This window comes from Sceloporus undulatus, chromosome 4 (assembly GCF_019175285.1).
Source record: "Sceloporus undulatus isolate JIND9_A2432 ecotype Alabama chromosome 4, SceUnd_v1.1, whole genome shotgun sequence".
In the NCBI taxonomy this organism is placed as follows: domain Eukaryota; kingdom Metazoa; phylum Chordata; class Lepidosauria; order Squamata; family Phrynosomatidae; genus Sceloporus; species Sceloporus undulatus.
In genome coordinates, this window is record NC_056525.1 from 179,878,767 (window position 1) to 179,898,974 (window position 20,208).

Below are 20,208 nucleotides of genomic sequence, written 5' to 3' on the forward strand. Positions count from 1 at the left end.
GCTGACTTTGGGTACCATTAAATTAATTTCTGACTTATGGCAAGCTTAAGGTGAATGTTTAGGGTGGTTTGTTTGTTTGTTTGTTTGCTTACTTATTTTTTTTACAAGATTTGTTCAGAGGGAGGTTGTTCAGTGGCTTTCCATGGCTGAATGGGGATTCAGATCCTGGTTTCCCAGAGTCCTAGTCCAATGCTCAAACCATTACACCACACTGACTCTCAACTTTATATATACCAAGCTATGTAAAAGAGAAGAAATTCTGTTAGTGAATTGCAAAGATTCTTAACAGGACACTGAAAATAATGTATATTATTATTATTATTATTATTATTATTATTATTATTATTATTATTTCCTTTCATGCCTCTCCTCAAAGCTCCAGGCACAGTACAGCATGTTAAAATACAAAACACAATTAAAAACACATAAACCCACAGTTAAAATACAGTACATACTATAAAACCATTAAATATACAGGGGGCCCTTGCTTTACACGGAGAATCTTCTCCAGACCCCCCCCCCCCCCCGCCTAATGCAAATAACAGGTAAGCTTGAGCCCCTTTATAATCAATGATGCTCATGCTCGCTGCATGGCCACATGTGCACCCCGCAGCCATGTGCACCATTCGTGAGCCCCCATTGGATATAAGGGGCTTGTGCTCGCCGCACAGCAATGCATACACATGGGGCACTCGCCCATTTCCCAGGAGGCTTCAGCATATGCTGAAAGTCACCTATAAGGAGCCCCCATATGGCATGGGCTCACTGTACTCATAAGAGTATATATACAAATGAAAAGGGCATGATTTAAAATTGACTGGGTAGGCCTACCAGATGAGACGTGTCTTCAATGCTGTTTTAAATGCTGTCAGCATTTTCATGTTTCATGCCTCCTCCAGTTGGTCATTCCACACTCTGGGGATAGCAGATAAAAAGATTATCTGGGAAACTGTTGCCAGTTTAATCCTTCCTGGCCAGTTGGAGCATACATTTCCAAAGGGCCTGAGTGTACAGGGTGGATTGTATGGGAGAAGGTGATGCTGTAGGCAACCTGGACTCAAACCACACAAGGTTTCAGAGGTAATAAGTAACACTTTGTACTTTGCCCAGAAACTAATTAGCAGCCAGTCAAGTGATTTTAAGTTTGGTATAATGTGATCACTCCTCAATGTAACCTTAATCTGGCTGTCATATTCTGAACTAGCTGGAGTTTCTGGACTTGCTACAAAGGTATTCCAGTGTATAGCCCATTGCAGAAGTCAAGCCTTGAAGTTACCAGCACATGTCCCAATGTACATCAGTCCCAGTTTGCAGTGGTCACATTCACTGGCTTCCCTAGGTAGTAATATATATTCTTTTCCCTTTTTTATTATTCCATTCTTTCTCTCTCTGTTTCTGTGCTAGTATAGTAATCTGATGGGCAAAACCACCCCAGCAAATTTGTTTCAAGATATCACTTGCAAAGACACATTGTCTCTGAGTCATATAATCATTCTTTTTATGGTGCAACCAGACATGATATATGAGGTGAAAACACAAAAGCCTAGACATTCTAGTAATGGAAACTGGTGCAGCCAATACGGACATTGAGAAAATGGATTGTACATCACGCATATTCCCTTGTCATAGAATGTTTTTATTAACATTTATTTTAATATACACACAATTTTATTTGGTACAGGAACATTTTCATTAACATTGCTTGGAGCTCCCATGAACTTCTAGCACATCTATTTTAATAAGACAAAATAACACTCTGATGAGAATAAAATGTTCCCAGGTTGTTTGTACATGGTTATTTCATTACATAATCCAGCACTGCCACTTCAGTCAGTCACTTCAAAGCACAGGAAAGTATACATTACATACACCTTTATTTTTGCACAATGCATATGAGAAATAACTACACATTTAAGATTCTAGCTGCTTTAAAGCCTATATTTGGGAGAAAGGCAGGTAATAATTAAATAAAATAAGAAGGTAAAAAGCTGAATAGTAAAAGTAAATGGGGTCACAAAGAAGATGGACAATATAATATATTGTTCTTGGGCGATGGATCATTCGTGCATTAAGTTTTTCCCCAAGGGACCAGATCGCATCCCAAACTCAAGTTTACTTTGATTACAAATTATCTCAAGGCTCTTCCCAATTCTCTTATGTTCATATGTGACAATGTATCTCTATGTATTTTATTCACGTATCTGCTTTATTCACATATAAAGTCATTCACATGACATGAAGGGCCTTCATTCATACTGCAGAAATAATGCAGTTTGGCACCACTTTAACTGTCATGCCTCTATGCTACGGAATTCTGGGGACTGTAGTTTTATGAGACATTTAGCCTTCTCTGTCAGAAAACACAGATGCCACAACAAACTAGTTCCCAGGATTCTACAGCACTGAACCATGGCAGTTAAAGTGGTGCCAAACTGGATTATTTCTGCAATGGGGATGCAGCCTGTACCTTATATCAAGGGCTTACCTAGTTATATATTTTCCCTTCCTTTGTTCCCTTCTTTGCCCCCTCTGTTATTTTTTTTATTTTTATTTTTATTTTTTATTTTTTTTGCTATTTTCTTGGCAATCATAATTTTTATATATATACACACCTTGAAAAATTCAGACTATTTGTTTAGCACGTCATTTTAGTTAGTATTCGATTGGGTTCATGCACTGACAGACAAACCAGGAGATGTTGTCTCCATTCACAGGGCTGTGCAGCAGTAAAGAAGGCATTCTTCTCCCCTCTCTTCTCTTTCATCCCTCTGCACTACCTGAAACTCCCTGGAGTTTAGGTTTCCCATATCCTTAGAACAGATAATAAAGACCCCTGGGGGCTTGTGGGAGCATTTGTGCTTTCCTGGATCCACTGATGGAGCTTCTTTTGTCATCAAATATACCCAACGCTCTCCTAGGTCCAGTGTGAAGCTGACAGTAACCTAACAAGGCACACCTACCAATCACAACTTTAGTTTCTATGAGAATGAAAACACCTTGGTTGCTTTGGTAGAAATTTGGTTAATAGTTCCCCCTATTACTTTGCAAACACTATTGCTCAGTTGTGTGCTGGGTGCAATGTGAATAACACTACAATCACTAAGTTGCCGGTATTTCCAATCTAGTCAAGACGGATACCATACAAAATGTGCTATACAAATAGAACTTGATTCCATTCTTTGTTGAAGCCTGATGAAAGGTGATCCTCCCTCCAACAGAAGTAGGGAGGTTCTAATGTGAATTTTAGTTTTTTTTTTCCTTTCTCTTTTTTATTTGTTAGACAGAAATAGCTGTTCATAGAAGAAATCAGAAATGGGGAAGGAGAGAATGGAAGCTTTTATGAAAGGTTCTGGTGGGGAAGAATGTGTTTTTGTTTTTGTTGTTCTTTTTATCTGCTGTCAATTTAACTTTGATTTATGGTGACTCTATTAATGAGAAACCTCCTGGGCCAGTTGCCCTGCTCAAGTCCTACAAAGTCAGGGCTGTAGCTTGCTTCATTGAATCAACCCATATGTAGTGTAATCTCCCTTTTTTCCTACTGCTTTCCACTTTACTGGACTGTATGAATATGTATAGTTCAAACCAAACAAAAAAGAAAAGCAATAAGGAAATATAAAAAAGGGAAGAGGAGTGATAGTTCCCCCTATTACTTTGGCTCTGGCTCCATTTTGGCTGTGTTTGCTCATGTAATAAGGCTCCATGTGTATAAGGTATATATTAAACATAAATTAATTTTGTGTTGAGACTTTGGTCCCATCTCCAAGATATTTCATTATGTATGTATATGCAAATACATGTATTCCAAAATCTGAAACACCTTTGGTCTGAAGCACTTTGAATAAGGGAGACTCAATGAGTATTTGTCTAATATAGAATGAAAAGATGCTTGGGGGAAAAGAAGAGAAAAATCTGGATATAATTAGGGAAAGCAAATTAATGGGGGGCTGGGGAAATGAGTGAAGATATATAGAGATCTAAAAAGGTTTGTATGAGGAAGATAAAAATAGACAGCAATTACCAATTTTAAGTCTGAAATACATCCAACGACTATAAAAGTGCTTCTCAAATATCATTTTAAACCTTTAGCTATTGCATTAGTTTGATTCATTGTAACAACAGATGGACTCTTACTGGGTACTGTTTCCTCTTTTGACTTACAGAAGCATGAAGCCCTAAACAACAAAGTGCCTTTTTCTTTTTATTCTACTTAAGGAAGTCAATGGGAAAGGGAATTTCAGCTTGTAAGCTAAAACAGTGTCCACTATCTTCATCCAGAAATCTGCTTTGTTTATAGCCCTTATAGCAGCTGTGGGAAAAGGGTGAGTATGCAGACAGACTGCAACTGCCATTAGCACTAGCCAGCATAGCCAGTGAGGAACACTGGGAGTTGCATTCCACCTATTTCTGGAGGGCTGCACTTTCTCTACCCCTTCTGTAACAGTATAAGTGGTACATATCCTTGAGTACAATAGCATCTCAACACTGTGCCTTTCACGGGAATAAAAAATCCACTCACAGACACAGGGTTGGGGTTTCCAGAGTCTTGCGAACCCTAGAATTACATTTCAGTGTTTTACAATACCAATGTGAATAAAGTTGAATAGGGATCAAAATAATATTTGTTACTATTCCTTTCCCTGAATAATAATAAAAAAAGAGTTCCCTGATGCTTGGGGAAAGCTGCTGGTGTGGGGAGAGATAACAGAGAAATGGTAAAGATTCTTCACAACTTGTACAGGATTCTTTCAAGGAATTATTGTACACAAAAATGCATGTGGCTTTTCTGAGGAGGGACATTTTTGTCTAAAATTGTGTTTTGCACAGAACAAGTACTTCTTGCAAACAACATTTCTATGTGTGTACAGAAAACAAAACAAAACATATCTACCTCTGTGCAGAATATTTCCACAAAATGTGACTAGTGGGAGAATACCACACAGAGATCTTTGTATTCTCTCACAGTGGGGAGAATAGTATGGAGACTAGTGATACTTGCACTCAAGAATGAACAATGCAACGTTAGCCCCAAGTGATGGCTACTGATACAGATACAGACAGTGTACTAGCCTGTTGTAGGTGTTGGACTTGGGTTCAATTCATTGTAATAGTTATTCATCTGTTTTAACATATATCAAGACAGTTTAAAACATTAAAAGTGCTTAGGGAGGTTTCATTATGATGGAAATTACTTGGCTGATTGCCTGACACCAGAACTTTGAATATTGCTTCCCATTAATTTAAGGAAATTAAGAACTCAAGGAAAAATGTTTCTGGGATTCTAAATACAATGTTGAAACATATATGCAGTACCAAGTAGCTTTTATATTTTATGTTGCAGAATTATGGGAATAAATACATATTATAATGCTGTTATATTCATATTTGATAACTGGAGAGGTGCAAAAAACTATGCCACTGAGAACAATTTTAAGCGATCTAACATAGGGGTGAAACAGAAGTCCCCAAAGAAGCGTCTTTCCACCGCCCCTCTGATCACTGGGTTGGGGCTGCAGCAACTGCACACCCTGCCTGAACCTGGCATTTTCCTGGCCCAAAAAGAAGCAGCAGAAAGCCACTGCTTTTTGCGCTGGGAAAAAGCATCTTTGCCACTGTGGCAGTGGTTTTTCCAGGTTTTGGGAGCATGCTGCATGTAAATGCTGCACCGCCCAAATGGCGCCATGGTGGCTTCACAGCATGTTCCTGGTGTCTTGGGCATGTGTACGCCACATCTCCAAGCCACCAGGAAGCTGTCTCTTTTTACCAGTCTGTACTGGCCTATAGTTGACATGTTTGACTTTCTACACTTCCTCATGCCAAGTCCTCTCAACTTCATTTAATGAAAATATATGTTTTTGCTTTTAAATATCATCAGAAAATAACAGTCTTGAGCAGCTAGTAACTATAAGGTCATAAAATAAATGTGTCATAATGTTGCATTTGTAGTCTTATTGTCTTCCTGATTCACTACTTTTTATGGATTTTGAAACAATGGTTCTTCACTGTAACAATTTAAAAGACAGTGCACTCCCTGGAGACAGTAACATTCATTTGCAAACGAATGAAAAGAAGTTATCAGATAATAGCATCAAAAGAGCATGTAAAACAATGGCAGTCATTATCTGTGGCACTGTAAGAACACAGTTTGCATACAGAGTCCAGGCAAGATATGCACTGGCTAAATCTACAAATGGCAAGGAAGTACAAGCCTAGTGTGAAGGCAGTTGCCAGGAATATTGCTGGGCATTCAGCTGTGCAGATGGAGTGAGGAAACTACACATTGTTTTTGTTATGATTTTTGACAGGTAAGCTAAAAGCTACTAGCAGGAAGTATTCAAGTGCATGCCACATGAAATTTCATACAGCAAAAACACAAAAGTGCAAGGTTTTTTTTTTCACAGAGGGGTTGATATAAGGAAAAGTTTGGAACATATGAAGCAGCCCTGTTTTCACCTTTAACAGCATTCCTTCTCATATATTTGATTGTTCTTTTCTTGTCTAAAATATTTCAGGTTATGAAATACTACAGAAGTGTGAAAACTAATATTTTAAAGCCTTCCCAAATAGAATTGTGTTCATTAAGCAACCAGTTTCTTTGATTTGGATTGTTTGAATAGCTCACAACAGCAAATAATGAAGTGTTTATGAAGATGGCAAAGGTGATTTCCATGACTCTTTAAAAGCAGACATATCTGCTTTTAGGACAATGTTTCTCATACTTGAATGTGAATCATACCTTCAAAACAAACCTTGCCATGAACCGTCACAGGTCAACACCAGCCATCTATTTCACAGGTCTATATACAAAATATATTAATATGCAGTTGCATGCAGCTTGGTGCTGCTTGTAATCATCTGTGGATTGATATTAATCAAAACACTGGCTTCTGAAACAGAAAATAGTACAGGCCTGGCTAGAAATTTGAAAGCGTTCTGGGCAATGTATCTTCTGGTAGACCCTTCTTTCACTAGTTGTCAGTTGTTACTGTTTTGGGATGCCTTAAAGTTAACTCAAGCTTATGGTGACCTTATCATAGGGTTCTCTTGGCAAGATTTATTCAGAGGAGATTTTCATTGCATTTGTCTGAGGCTGTCTGACTTGCCCAAGGCCACCCAGTGGGTTTCCATAGCTGAGCCCTCATGTCCCAGAGTCTAGGTCCAACACTCAAATCACTAATGATGCTCTGAGCAGCACGGGAAGCTGGTGGTAGGGGAACTGTGGGAAATTAAAATAACATTGATTTACAAGGCGCCTGATTAGGCAACTCCTGGTTTTGTAGGCCTTCGGCCTTAGCAGCTGCCCAACAATACTGGGAAATAAGACTGACTTTTATAGGGCATCTTATTCTAACTTGAAAACCAAACACAATAAACACTGTTGCTAGTAAATGATAGCTTTCATTGAGTTTCCACATACAGTTGGGTCAATGAGGCAATAGTAATACAATAATGAACTCACCAGTTGTGCATTACTGAGAATTCCCAGCTCAACATTCACTCTGTGTAAGTCATGGCTGGTATAGGAAGGAAGGTTTCGGCTGTTATCTGATCTAATTTTTCCTAGAATCTGCATCCATTAATATGGGTCTGTGCCACATGATCTGGGTCCATTGCACTTGGTGCAATTCAAATTCAATGTAATATTTTAGTATTTTCAATGGTAATTCTGCTTCTTGGTTCAAATAAACTTGAAATGCAAACTTAATACACATCCAATCAAAAGCAAATCCCACTGAGGTCAATAGCTCATACTCCAAGGGAAGTGTGTATAGGATTAGTGATATTACTGAACTTCAGAATTTCAATGTGAGTTACAAATGAAAATACATCAGAATGATGATGCAAGAGCTGCAATAAATAGCAGCAACAACATATCTTATGCTAACTATGGCCTTGGAACAACTTTTTCTAAGATTTCATTAATCAGTTCCAACTAAGCTGGCTAGTCAAGGCCTGGGGCTCATAGATGATTTGTTTCTGTGTTTTCATAAACTATTTCTGTGATGGCATCCATCAGAAAATATTGTTCCCATGTGATTAGTTGCCTAGCAATGCCATGAACTGCAGACAGAAGTCTACTCTGAAATGATAAGCCAGTGCGTCAGCTGCATATTACTTCTTTATAACTGTTGTCCTCCTACACTTTTGCTAAGGTGAAAGATATTTCCTTTGCTGAGGTCTGTGCAATCCTATACACATTTACTTGAAAGTAAAATTCAGAGTCAATGTGATGTAGTGCTTTGAGCACTGGACCATGACTCTGGAGACCAGGGTTCAAATCTTTGCTCAGCCATGAAAACACACTGGGTGACCTTTGGCAAGTCACACACTCTCAGCCTCCAAAGACAAAGGCAAACTGCCTCTGAATAAATCTTGCTAAGAAAACTTTGTAATAGGGTTGCCATAGATTGGAAACAAGTTGAAGGCACACAACAGCAACAAGACTCACTGTATTCAATGGAGCTGACTCCCTCTTGTGTTCAGGGCTACAGCCTTAAACTCTAATTCTACAATTCTCAGTTATAAGGGAGGAATACCATGGTTCTGGTATTGAATATGTCAGATATCATCACAAGAACTGGGGTTTGACCATGTACCATTTGGTCTCGCCACCTGAGAGGACAAGGGGAAGCCAATTTATTTGGCTTGTGAAGACATGACACAAGTCTCCAAAAGCTTACCCTACAACCTCTTTCACACTGTCAAGTCTCAAAGGTGCTACAAGATCCCATTGCATTTCTGTGCAGAACACAATGACAAGCAACGTGCTACACTGCATGTTCTCCCTTTATGAAAATTTGATGAGGGCAGATTTGTGATGGCAAGGAAAACTTCCACACATAGGAGAGTTCTCCTCTCCAGAGTCATCTCTATTCATGTGAGGAGAATGATGGAACTGAGGGATAAGAGGATCCAATGCACAAGCCCATGTTTTGGGCCTACATACTCTAAATAGTGCCTGAATGAGGTTTAGCTCTTTTAGATTGACATGGCTTAAATGTCTGGCAAGGTCAATGTTTATTTCTGATGATGGAACACTCACCTCTCATAATAATAATGTAACACGAATTTTCACAGACTTGAAACCCCTTCCACATTAAAAAGCAACAGCAACACATAATAATGTAGTTGTGAAGGAGGCGCTTGTGTGATCTTGAATCCCATATTGAGAAAGGTAGGGTATAAATTCAATCAATCAATCAATCAATCAATCAATCAATCTGCTTCTATAGTATTTATTTACTGATTTATTGAGTGCTTTATTTCATTCCTTAAAAGCAACACTTCACGAACAGTTAAATAACAAATCAAAAACTTCTGAACTAGGCCACAAAACAAGCTAGTGTTTTTTCTTTAGAATGATATGTTTATGTATTTAAAAGGTTACAGGAGGCTACAAGTGTTCCTTTGGTAAACCAAAATATTAAGCATACAGAAACAATGAAGGCGAATTTGTGTATCAGTTATATTATCTCAACTCCAGAAAGTGGAGCTCTATCTTCTTGTACAAGTTAGAAAATCTATTTGCCTGTACAAGTTCTAACCAGTTTTGTTTGTACCCCGTCTCAGATACTCACTAGAGTTAAGCTTTCACATATGTCTGACCTTTTTGTGTGTGTGATTGTGCAGGGCTTAATTTGTAAAAGGTTGACACTTATAGGACACCCATGCTGTGCCATTCATTGTTCAAACTGAGTAAACCCTACTGTGATTTATGAAATTTCATTTAGACAACTGGTTTGCTACCTTGGCTAACTGTATAAATCTATTTCAGCTGAATGCATCAGTGAACTGGTAACAATGAAAAAGCATTTTATACACAAAAGGAAGAGGGGGAGATGTAGCAGCAGCAGCATGATGCTGCCCAAGAAACTAAGACAATTTCTTGGGGCCTGTGTATAAGTAAAGTGCATGGAATTAATGTGCAAATATTAGTGCTACAGTTACAGTTTGGGATATGTTTTCCCTCTAGGATTGGCTCCAGTTGTCCAGCCCTTGAAGGAACTGTATTTCCAGCCTTTGAATCTGCCATTCTGTCACCACTGGAATATTTGGAATATTTTGTGTGCTGGAACCAAGTTATGGCAAAACAACAGATAGATTGAGAAAACACTACCTGGCAACACAGGTCAATAGCCAACAAGCTCACACATTCAACTTTGCTAACTCACAAAATTGACTAGAATCCTTGCATTGTTGCACAGTCTAAGAAAATACAGATTTTTCTTTTAAAAATCTTTTATGTAGGACTTGATAGGCTCATGTTTCCTAGAAACATCCATATGACAACTGTTACTCCCTAATCGCCAGTCCATTATAGCAGGTACAAGGATGCACCCTGTGCCTTTATCAAACATATTTGCAATTGGAAACTGCCAGTTGATAACAAAGGGGAACCAACTGGCCATTATATCAATGTAGTGCTGGCTGGGCCCAAAATGTAGCGAGAATAGATTTGTTAAAAGTTTATGGTTTCCATTTGTTCCATTTGTTAAAAGTTTATAGTTTCAAAATTCTATAATCAATAGTGACATTCATTGTTAAAGCATTTCTGATTCATTTTTGGTTTCTCTAATGCGGCCCTTTCCATGACAAGAATTGATACATTGTCTTAATATTTTTATAAGTCTCTACATAAATTTGCAAACAAACATTGGAAGGCCAGGATTAAAAAGAAAAACAAAGACATGAGCTGCTCCCCCTTTTTTATTGAAAAAATCCCCTCCCATCAATGTCACATTGCAAACTGAGACAGGTCTGATACACTTTGGGATACAGTTTGTGTCTTGCATTAGGTGTTCAAAAAAGTTTTTTAAACTTTTAAAATCTAGGAAATATTATATGTAGTGCTGCTGTCCAGTCTAATGCTTGAATTACAAAGGAACTTCTTTTATTAGTGATGAAGACAGTGCCCAGAGCCATTTTTCAAACAGTATATGGGAGAACAATGATTGAAATAAAATGAGATAGAGGAGATAGCATATGTAGACTTACGTAGGGGTTTACTCTCCCCACCAACATAATTCAGTAAGTAGTTAAATTTCTTTTAGGCCTAATTTTTTAAAAAATGAATTATGTATAATATTATAAATGTCTGTGCTTAACATCTGAAGATAAGCTTTTCCCTATGACTACATAAAGCTTACAGTTTGAATGAGGTATTGTAAAGTAGAAATATTACTGGAACAAACAGTAATCAAAAAATAATTTTTTGTTTTGGTTATATTCTCCACCTCAGAATGTATTTGTCCATGGTAATCCCACCCCACACCTCCAGGTATTAATTCTAGGCAGAGTGAGCAAACACGAGACAGGAATATATTGCAACAGCAGGCTCTAATATATGATTCCACCCAGAATGCTTTAGCTTTCCACCTCAAAAACCAAGAGTGTAGTGAAGCTTATATCTTTCTTTCTGAGGAGACAGACAATCTTATGATTCTTTTCGAGGGCTCAGAGTATGTAAATAACTTGTCAGGGCCATGTTAAAGATGACATTCATCTGTAATTGCTCTTCCCCTTATTGGAAATGCAACAACATTCTGTACTGAGTTAAAGCCTCAGAGTGGGCAGTAATAATAGGTTTAGATGGTTTGAGTTACCTGCAGTGACTTCCCTCTCTGTCTACCTATTCTGACCCCTCTGTAATGTAAACTGATACTCTTAGGGAAGACTTCCACTCCTTTTTCTCATCCTCTCTCTTCTCCCATGCTAGAGACATAGCCACATTAGAATAGCTCCCTCAGTAAATTTCCTAAGAATAGTGTTCATATAATAAAGACATAGAGCCAATACAGACAGGCCAGAATAAACTGCTTTGAGTCACTTTGGAGGTACGCTGTTTAAATGATGCATGCGTCCTAAGACGCCAGAAGCTGCACTAAAGCCACGCTCCAGTCTTAAGGACTAGAGCACAGCTTTGGCGCAGCTTCTAGCCTCTTAAGATGCGTGTGTCTTTTAAACAGCATACTTCCAAAATGACCTAAAGTATCTTTATTTTGGCCTGTTTGTTCTCTGAGCCACTGGTGTCTTTGCTCTTAGTGTGCCACTGCACTGATTTCTAACACCTCCACACCAGAAAAGAGTTAAATACTGGCAAAAGACATTAAAGGAACAAGACCACAGGGAAGTCTTGCCCTGGCACCATCTGGAAGGGCTCTAGTTGTGTTGAGCCTCTTCGAGGCTAGCCAGTGGGATTTTATGTTTTGGCATAGTTTTGTGATGGCATCACCATTGTGGGACATTGAGATCTGGTTCAATCCTTGTGCTAGATCCCATGTGAAGTCTTCCAGGACTGCTGCGTGCGTTACTGGCATATAAGTGAGTTAAGTGCCAGACTACAAGGCAGCTTTACAACTACTGTCTGAAATGGAAAGAAAACTTTCACTGGCATCGGTCTTCCCCTACTGCAAACTGCAGGCATAGGGCAGGAGAAGCATGTTCCAGTTCTACCCTTCATGTCCCATGTGCCTCTGATCTGATTTATACCCTATTTTCGTGCAAAAGGAAGGACATATTTTGAGAACTAATGTCTCAGTTCTTTCTTTTTTCACTTAATTTCTTTATATTGAAAAATGACACAAAGGTTAGAAAGAAAGAAATGCCTTTCATTCTAAATGTGCACCAAGGGAGTTAACATCTAAGAAATTAATTTTCTGGAGTAATTTTCAAAGATCTAAATTCTTTTTTTTAAAAAAAAGAATCTTATTAGAGTGTCTTTCATTTGAACTCAGATTTTCTTATGCAAATGTTGCTCGTTTTCACCAGCTATTATTATAAATAGAACTTCTATAAAGTGAACAATTTTTGTCAATGGAAATCTTGAAATACATCTTAGGTTGTCTCTCCACCAACCCCCCAACATATGTCCATTCATGTGAGAGAGAAAACAGCATTGCAGACAAAGACCTTTATTGTTGTTCTTCAAACATGTGTTGAATTAGTAGATGGTGGGGTATCAATATTACTCTTATTCTCTTTGACTTCATTTAGCGGTGAGCTGTTACCAATCTGGCATCTGAACACTTGCTTATAAGCCTTTCTAAAATTCTCTGAGAGGAATGCATAAATAATAGGATTCACAGAAGAATTGCTGTAAGCCAGGCAATGTGCTGCCACTCTGAAGAGAAATGATGCTTGAGTCAAGGGGAAGTCTCCAAATTCTGCCCAGAGATGTACAATATGATGTGGCAGCCAGGATATCCCAAAAACCACAACGACAACCAATACTGTCTGTGCTGTCTGAGAAGGAATAATATGAAAAGTAGATTATTTATTAACACATGAACACAGCCCTCACAATGCAGACTTCAACATCATTAAAAGTTGATTGAGAAAATAATGAAAAAGAAACGGTATGCCTACAGTATCTTTTCATACATACTGTCCAAATATACTAAGGAGAGTATTAACCAAAAAACAAAGCTCAGGTATTATCAATTACTAGGGCAGCAATCCTAAATATATTCACTAGGGAGAAACAGGGATGGAAAGAATATTTTAAAAAATATTGGGGAAATAGTTGAAATACAGTAGTCCACCCTTATCTGCAGTTTCAGTTACCTGTGGTCAGCCACGGTCCCAAAATATGATGTACCATCTTAACCACAGTTTTTCTCTTCAGTGTTTCAGTTAGGTGCAGTCAACTGCAGTCCAAAAGCATTGCTTTTATAGAGTTTGGTACTACAGTATCTATGCTTTCAAGCATTTACTGGATGATCTGGATTGTATCTTTCCACCCTGCATATATGGGAGCACTGCTGTACATGTTTTTTTACTGTTGAGAAACACAGAAAACAGCAGAAAAGGCTGATTTCTGCATAGAAAAAATGCAGTACTTGGAGGCTTATTCTATGCAAAATTTGCATGTGGTTGATTTGCATAAAACAGCAGTTTCTGTGCATGTAAAATCAGGAATAAGTTCTGAATTGTGAAGAAGCTTTCTAAACAATGTATTTTTTGAAGACTTTCTTATAGTGAGGAGAAATTACTGTAAGTACTTGTTGCTTTCCTCAAGAAGACATTTAGTGAGAATTACATCCCTAGGGAGTAAGCACCAATAAATTCAGAGTAAACATAATGAATGCTTCTGCTCTATGGTTCTATCAGTTTCATACCACTTTGTCATGTCTCTGCCCTAAAGAATGGTATGAAATTGATATAATGATTGCATATAATGATGCAATGCAGATAAACCCATACTTAGGTTTGTGTTTTGATTGTGTATTCCTGCATGGCAGGGAGTTGGACGAGATGGCCTTGTGGTCTCTTCCAACTCTTATTCTATGAAACAAATAAATCTATATTTAATACCATATATTTTCAATGAGGAGTGGAAAATCAGCCTTTTCTTACAGCATTTTCTGATAAGAAAGTTTTTCTATGCCTGTTAATCTGAGACAAGTATTTCTTTCATATATAATTATAAAGAAAGATAATTCTAATTCTGTTACATTTGGTCTCACTTATTAAACATTATGGGGCTGTGGATGTAATTGATGACACAGTTTCACACTCTGGTTCTTAAAATTTATCATACTTGACACTGATGGTTCCTTCAGCAAGAATAATTTCTACATAATTATCTCAAAATCCATTGCAACATCTTCTTCTAGTATAACTCAGAGCTCTTTGTAATATTAGTGGTATAATTTGCATGCAAGGTGACATTACAAGTCTATCCTTGTTTATTTTGTGTAATCACCCAATAATTATCCTTGGAAAATACAAGTATATGAAATATAATATCAGCAAACATGAAATACATAAACATCAAAAGTAAGACATTAGAAATTCATGGTAAAATAAATTCTCTTTTTCCAATCAGCCTCTTTCCAAGCTGTAGCATTTAGTCATCATTACACATTTTACTCATGAGTAAATGTCGCTATTATGAGTAGGCAGGCCAGGCTGCCTCATAGAACAGTATATTTGGGTGCTTACTTATGAGTATGTTTTTCAATGGCGGGATACAGACGGGCAGGGGAAGACGTCTTGGAGGTGTATTCTGCTGAATACGGAGCCTCCAGACCGCCCGCCCCGGGGGCATGGCTCAGGTGTATGGGGCTTCCACATGGGGGGCAGTGAAGACGCCTCACCTGGGGCCATTTCTGACCCGCAGTTTCCATACTGCCGCCTCGGAGGATGCTGCAAAGAGAGAGGCAGCTTCCGCACGGGCGGCCAAAAACGGGGCTTTTTTTTTTCTTTTGCCGGCTGGCAGATGCGCAGCTACGCAGCTGCGGCGCTCAGCACCGGCGGCAGAAAGCATATGTGCACATTTAAAGCGCCCAGGCCCCTTTAAACTTTCCCCCCTGCCCTGCCCAAGAACAATGGTGGTCTCCTGCCAGCTGGTGATCAGCTGGTGTTGGCATCCTTGTCCACTTGCACGTTGCTAGTGTCACCAGCATCATGGATGCCTCCTCTCCTTTGTTCCCCGCGCTCTTGCTGAATCTGCAATGCACAGCCACAGCTATCGCCGCTGCCACCGCTGTCCCCCTGCCATCCCCCATCACCTCCCTTGTACATATGTAAATATTTAAAGTTTTAGCATTTTTTTATTGTTAGGTGAAAATGGCACAGGAATGTGTGTAGGGGTTCACTTTAAATTCCAAACTTTCCACAATTCTAGCAGTGCATGCGTACATGTTGCTCTAGGGTTAGGGTTAGGGTTACGAGCATTAAAATAGAGTGCAGCTGTGCTGCAGCTTCCACATCTGCATGGCATCTGACGCTCTAATTAGAGCTTCGGTGCAAACTGCGCATGTTCCAGGACCCTGACTCATTATGCGATGCAGCAGACACGGAGCTTTTAAATAGGCAACTTAAATTAGCGGCGTAGCAATTCTGGCGTACCAATGCAGCAGCTTATAGACAGAGCTGCGCAGTTGCGCAGCATATAGAAAAGAAGCGGGGAAAAGTGGCACCTTTTTAATGCCGCTTCTTCCCGCTTGGGGTGTGCGGGTGGCGTGTTCATGGTGGCATTCAGGTAAGGGCTGTCTGAAGGCTATACCTTCATGACGTCATGAACACACCCCTTTTTGCCCGTCTGTATCCCGCCATTGATAATGAGGTTCCTCAATTTGCTTCAGAATGAGCCTCCAGTCCCTAAAATGTATCTATATGCAAAAACTAACTTCCTAACCAGGTACTACAAGTGGTAGCTGCAGAACCTACCCAGAGGCAGACTCATGAGTAAATTTGTTGCTGTTAACTGCCCTCGAATTGGCATGTGCCCACGACTCATGGTGACCCTGTGGATGAGACATCTCCAGAAAAAAAAACAACAACCTTATCCTCCACTGCTCTGTTTAGGTCCTGAAAATTAAGGCCCATGTCCTCCCTCACTGACTTTATCCATCTGGTGTTCAGTCATCCTCTCTTTCTGTTACCTTCTACATTTCCTAGAGTTACTGTCTTTTCTAATAAGTCATGCATTCTCATGATGTGGTAAAACTATGACAGCCTCAGTTCCATCATCCTGGCTTCCAGGGAAAGTTCAGGCTTGATCTGTTCTAGGATCCATTTGTTTGTCTTCTTGGTCATCCGTGGTATCCTCAGCACTCTTTTCCAGTTAGTTGATTTTCTTCCTATCTGCTTTCTTCGCTGTTCAACTGTCACATCCACACATGGTTATGAGGAATACAAAGGTTTGGATGATTCGAACTGTAGTGCTCAATTATATATCCTTACACTTTAGGGTCTTATCTAGTTCTTTCATAGCTGCTCTTCCCATTCCTAGTCATCTGATTTCTTGACTTCACTCTCTGTTTTGACCAATAAATAGAAGCTCTAATTTTGTATTTTTACATTCTTGGCCCTTCATTATTTATGTATTATTTTTATGCATTTATTCAGTAAATATGCAAAGAACAATACAAGATCATAAACAGGCAAAGGAAAATCAAGAGTCACCGAGGAAACAAAATGACAGGGCACATCCGGAGGAACTGAGAAGCATCTTCCATATCTCCAGACAAAGCACAAAGGTTAAAAGCCTACTTTGACCTTTATACAAGGAAGAAAATACTTCATTAGTGTTCTGAATGTATTTGATTGTTCAATTATTGATGAGCACAATAAAATCTGGAATAAGTCACTGCTTTAAATACTTCATTCTGTGTAAAGAGGAGATAGCACTAAAAGGGGCTTGATTGGTGTTTTTTATAATTCTTAATACTTCCCAGCCTATTTTCAAAATGCGAACATTTATTAGTAAAGAGATTTCATAGTTCCTGGAAAATGCTGGTATGTGTCATAAATTATGGTATTAGTTTTGAATACAGCATGTACTAACATGCCTTGGTAAATGTCATATTTTATTGGTAAAGAATGGAAATGAATAACATTAGGTCATTAGCAGCCTTGAAATTTACCTTCTTATATATTTAACTGATGTCAGTTCTAGACTGTATCACCTAATAAATCTTCAGGGATGCACAAAAAAACCAAAAAACTTTCACTAGGAAATTAATTAGGACTTTGAACAGTGCATCTTATGAATGTTTTCTCAAGAAGTCTTATTAAGTTCAGTTACCACCAGAATTAATTGCATTTGTGTCTCTGTGTATACATGAAAGAGATGCATCCACACTGTAGAAATAATCTGGTCTGACTCAGTGCTATGGAATTTTGGGAACTGCAGTTTGAAAACTGCAAATTTTCAGAATTTCATGGCATTGAGTCATGGCAGTTAAAGAGGTGTCAAACTGGATTATTTTTGCAGTGTGGATGCAGCCTAAAACTGACTTAACTCAGTGGGACCTAACCTTCAGTAGCTTTTCTTAGGTCTGAATTACAATGGATTAGTTTGCAAATCCAAATCTTGATTTTCAGTGAGATGGATTCAGGTGTACACAAATACAGTGTCAACAATAATTTTATAATTTCTGATATTTGTGTGTGTGTGTAACCATATCATTACATTGCAAATCATTTTAACTAATTCACTAAAATTGCCTCCAGTTTTGTAATATAAAACTTCTATTATTTCTCATAATTGTTTTCCAGAATATCTGATTAGTGGGCTTGAATATGTAGGGGCTGCTTTTAAGAAGGGGAAAATCAAACGTGGTTCATTTCATTTCTCAGATACAACTTGCAATCATAATAGTGCCTTTCACACCCTAATCTGAATGCATGCTACCTCCTCCCACATTCATGTTAAGACAATTACATTATTTCAGGTGAGCATTTCAGCATCAAATATTTCCATGTCCTTTGGGAATTTGTTTAACAACTTGCCTGGTGAGGAGTTCTGAATAATTCCAAAGCCTGTACACTTTTAGCTGTCATAATTAAAGTATTAACTAAAATAGATACTCAGAAAATGAAAATAGTTTACCTTTTTCTTGGATGCTTCTGATTTTTTTGATATGTTCTTTAGCTTCTTATGAAGATGATTAAGGACCTACAGAGAGAAATCTGAATTTTACAAACCAAACAATCCAGTAAAAGCTGCAAGTTCTTGATAAAAATGTACAAACAGGTTGAAAATGTGTACAAATAATAATAATAATAATAATAATAATAATAATAATAAGCATATTTCATAGGTAAAGGTTCCATCCTACTAAGCATAGTAACTTTTCTAGATATGTGTACTGTATGTATCAAAAGGGGGGACATAATCTGTAGTGCATGGATTCCAACAATATGTTCACTATTTTGGAAGTAAAATCTATTAAAATTAATACCTTTTTTTCTTCCAAATAATAATGTACTATATCAGAGATATCCTAATATCCTAGGCAAATCAATCATCGGCTGTAGGTTAGTTTTTATTACAGTGGGCCCGCTATATTGGTGGGATAGCTATCTGTGGATAGCAGCGCCTGTGGCTTACCACACCTCATATTATTCCATGAGAGCACATACTCATGGACACAGATGCAGGTGTGTGCACATCGCCACCCATTGACACCACCCACTGATGCAATGCTCAGGGGCAATCATGCCTACTGCCATAAAGATACCACAAAAAGTGTTGATGTAGTGTGTCTTCAAGGTCTTGCCAACGTATTGTAACCCTAAGGCAAAGATGTCACAGGTTTACCTGGCAAGATTTTTGCAGAGGGGGTTTCCTTTGCCTTCCTCAGAAGCTGAAAGAGTTTGAAGCCCAGTGGGTTTCCATGACTGAGCAGGGATTCAAACCCTGGTTTTTAGATTCATAATCCAAACATCAAAACACTATACCATGCTGGCTCATGAGAAATTCTGTGTGTGTGCATGCACACACATGGCTTCAAATCACCTGTCAGCTTATGGTGACCCCAACAATTTCATAAGCTTTGTTTAGACAAGAAGTATTCAGAGGTGTTTTTGCCAGCTCCTTCCTCTGAATTTGCATTTAACAGTTCTAGTAAGGCAGCTGATACTAATGAACATTTTTTTCTAAACAAATTACACTTCTCCAAACCATCTATGGCTTATACTTAAAGATATCATTAATCCATTTCTTTGCTCCTGGACTAACCTTCAATTAGATGTAGAGACTGACTTCTCCCAATTTTTCAGTTTTCATGTGGTATACTGCTAGTAGTACTGTGCTTTAGACAATCCCATTATGCCTAGTATCATGTAGTCTTATTCTGTTTTTATCAGTTTTGCCTGTAACGGTAACATTTTTTCTCAATCCTGACAAGATTTCAGACACACCTAAACAACATACACCTTACAAAAGTTGTACAGTGTTCTTAAGTCTAATCAGGGCTCCTTCAAGTTCCTCTAAAAGTTCCAGCTGGAAACTTTCCTTGTAGGATTGGAGTTTGAGAATACTACAGGCCAAAAAAAGTTTAAATCTGTTTTCAATCACAGATATATGGCATGTCTTAGAGTCTTTGGTTTTAAAATAATTTAATAGTGTTGTATGAAAGGCTGCCATTTCATCAGATTGGCACTATTACTAACAAAAGACAGCTGTCTCAGGAAATAGATTTTGGATGCAATGAAGGGCAGGGAATTGTTCTTTTTTGTTGTTGTAATTTTACTCTCAGGTCGTAAAAATCCCACCTGTGGGATGTTTTGCCTCTTGTTTGAAAGTACATTAGCCAGCCTTGAGTATTATTAACATGCAATTTGTTTTAATATTGTAGTAATTTAATTCTGTTTTAATGTACTATTTTGGTATGTTTTAAATGTACTGTTTTTGTTAATATTGTAAGCTGCCCCGGGTCCTAATTTTGGGAGAAATGGTGCAATATAAATTAATATAGC

General features: G+C 38.3%; 1 protein-coding gene across 1 annotated transcript in view; it reads right to left on the reverse strand.

Moving 5' to 3' along the window:
- Nucleotides 1-12,009: 12,009 nt before the first annotated feature.
- The window catches only part of GALR1 (galanin receptor 1), a 32,200-nt gene continuing 24,001 nt past the window's right edge, over nt 12,010-20,208 (reverse strand). Inside the window, exons 3-4 of the mRNA XM_042464176.1 lie at nt 18,338-18,403; nt 12,010-13,239 (exon numbers count right to left, since the gene is read on the reverse strand). Coding sequence (XP_042320110.1) covers nt 12,922-13,239; nt 18,338-18,403 — 384 coding nt within the window. The 3' untranslated portion in view covers nt 12,010-12,921. The remainder of the gene's footprint in view (nt 13,240-18,337; nt 18,404-20,208) is intronic.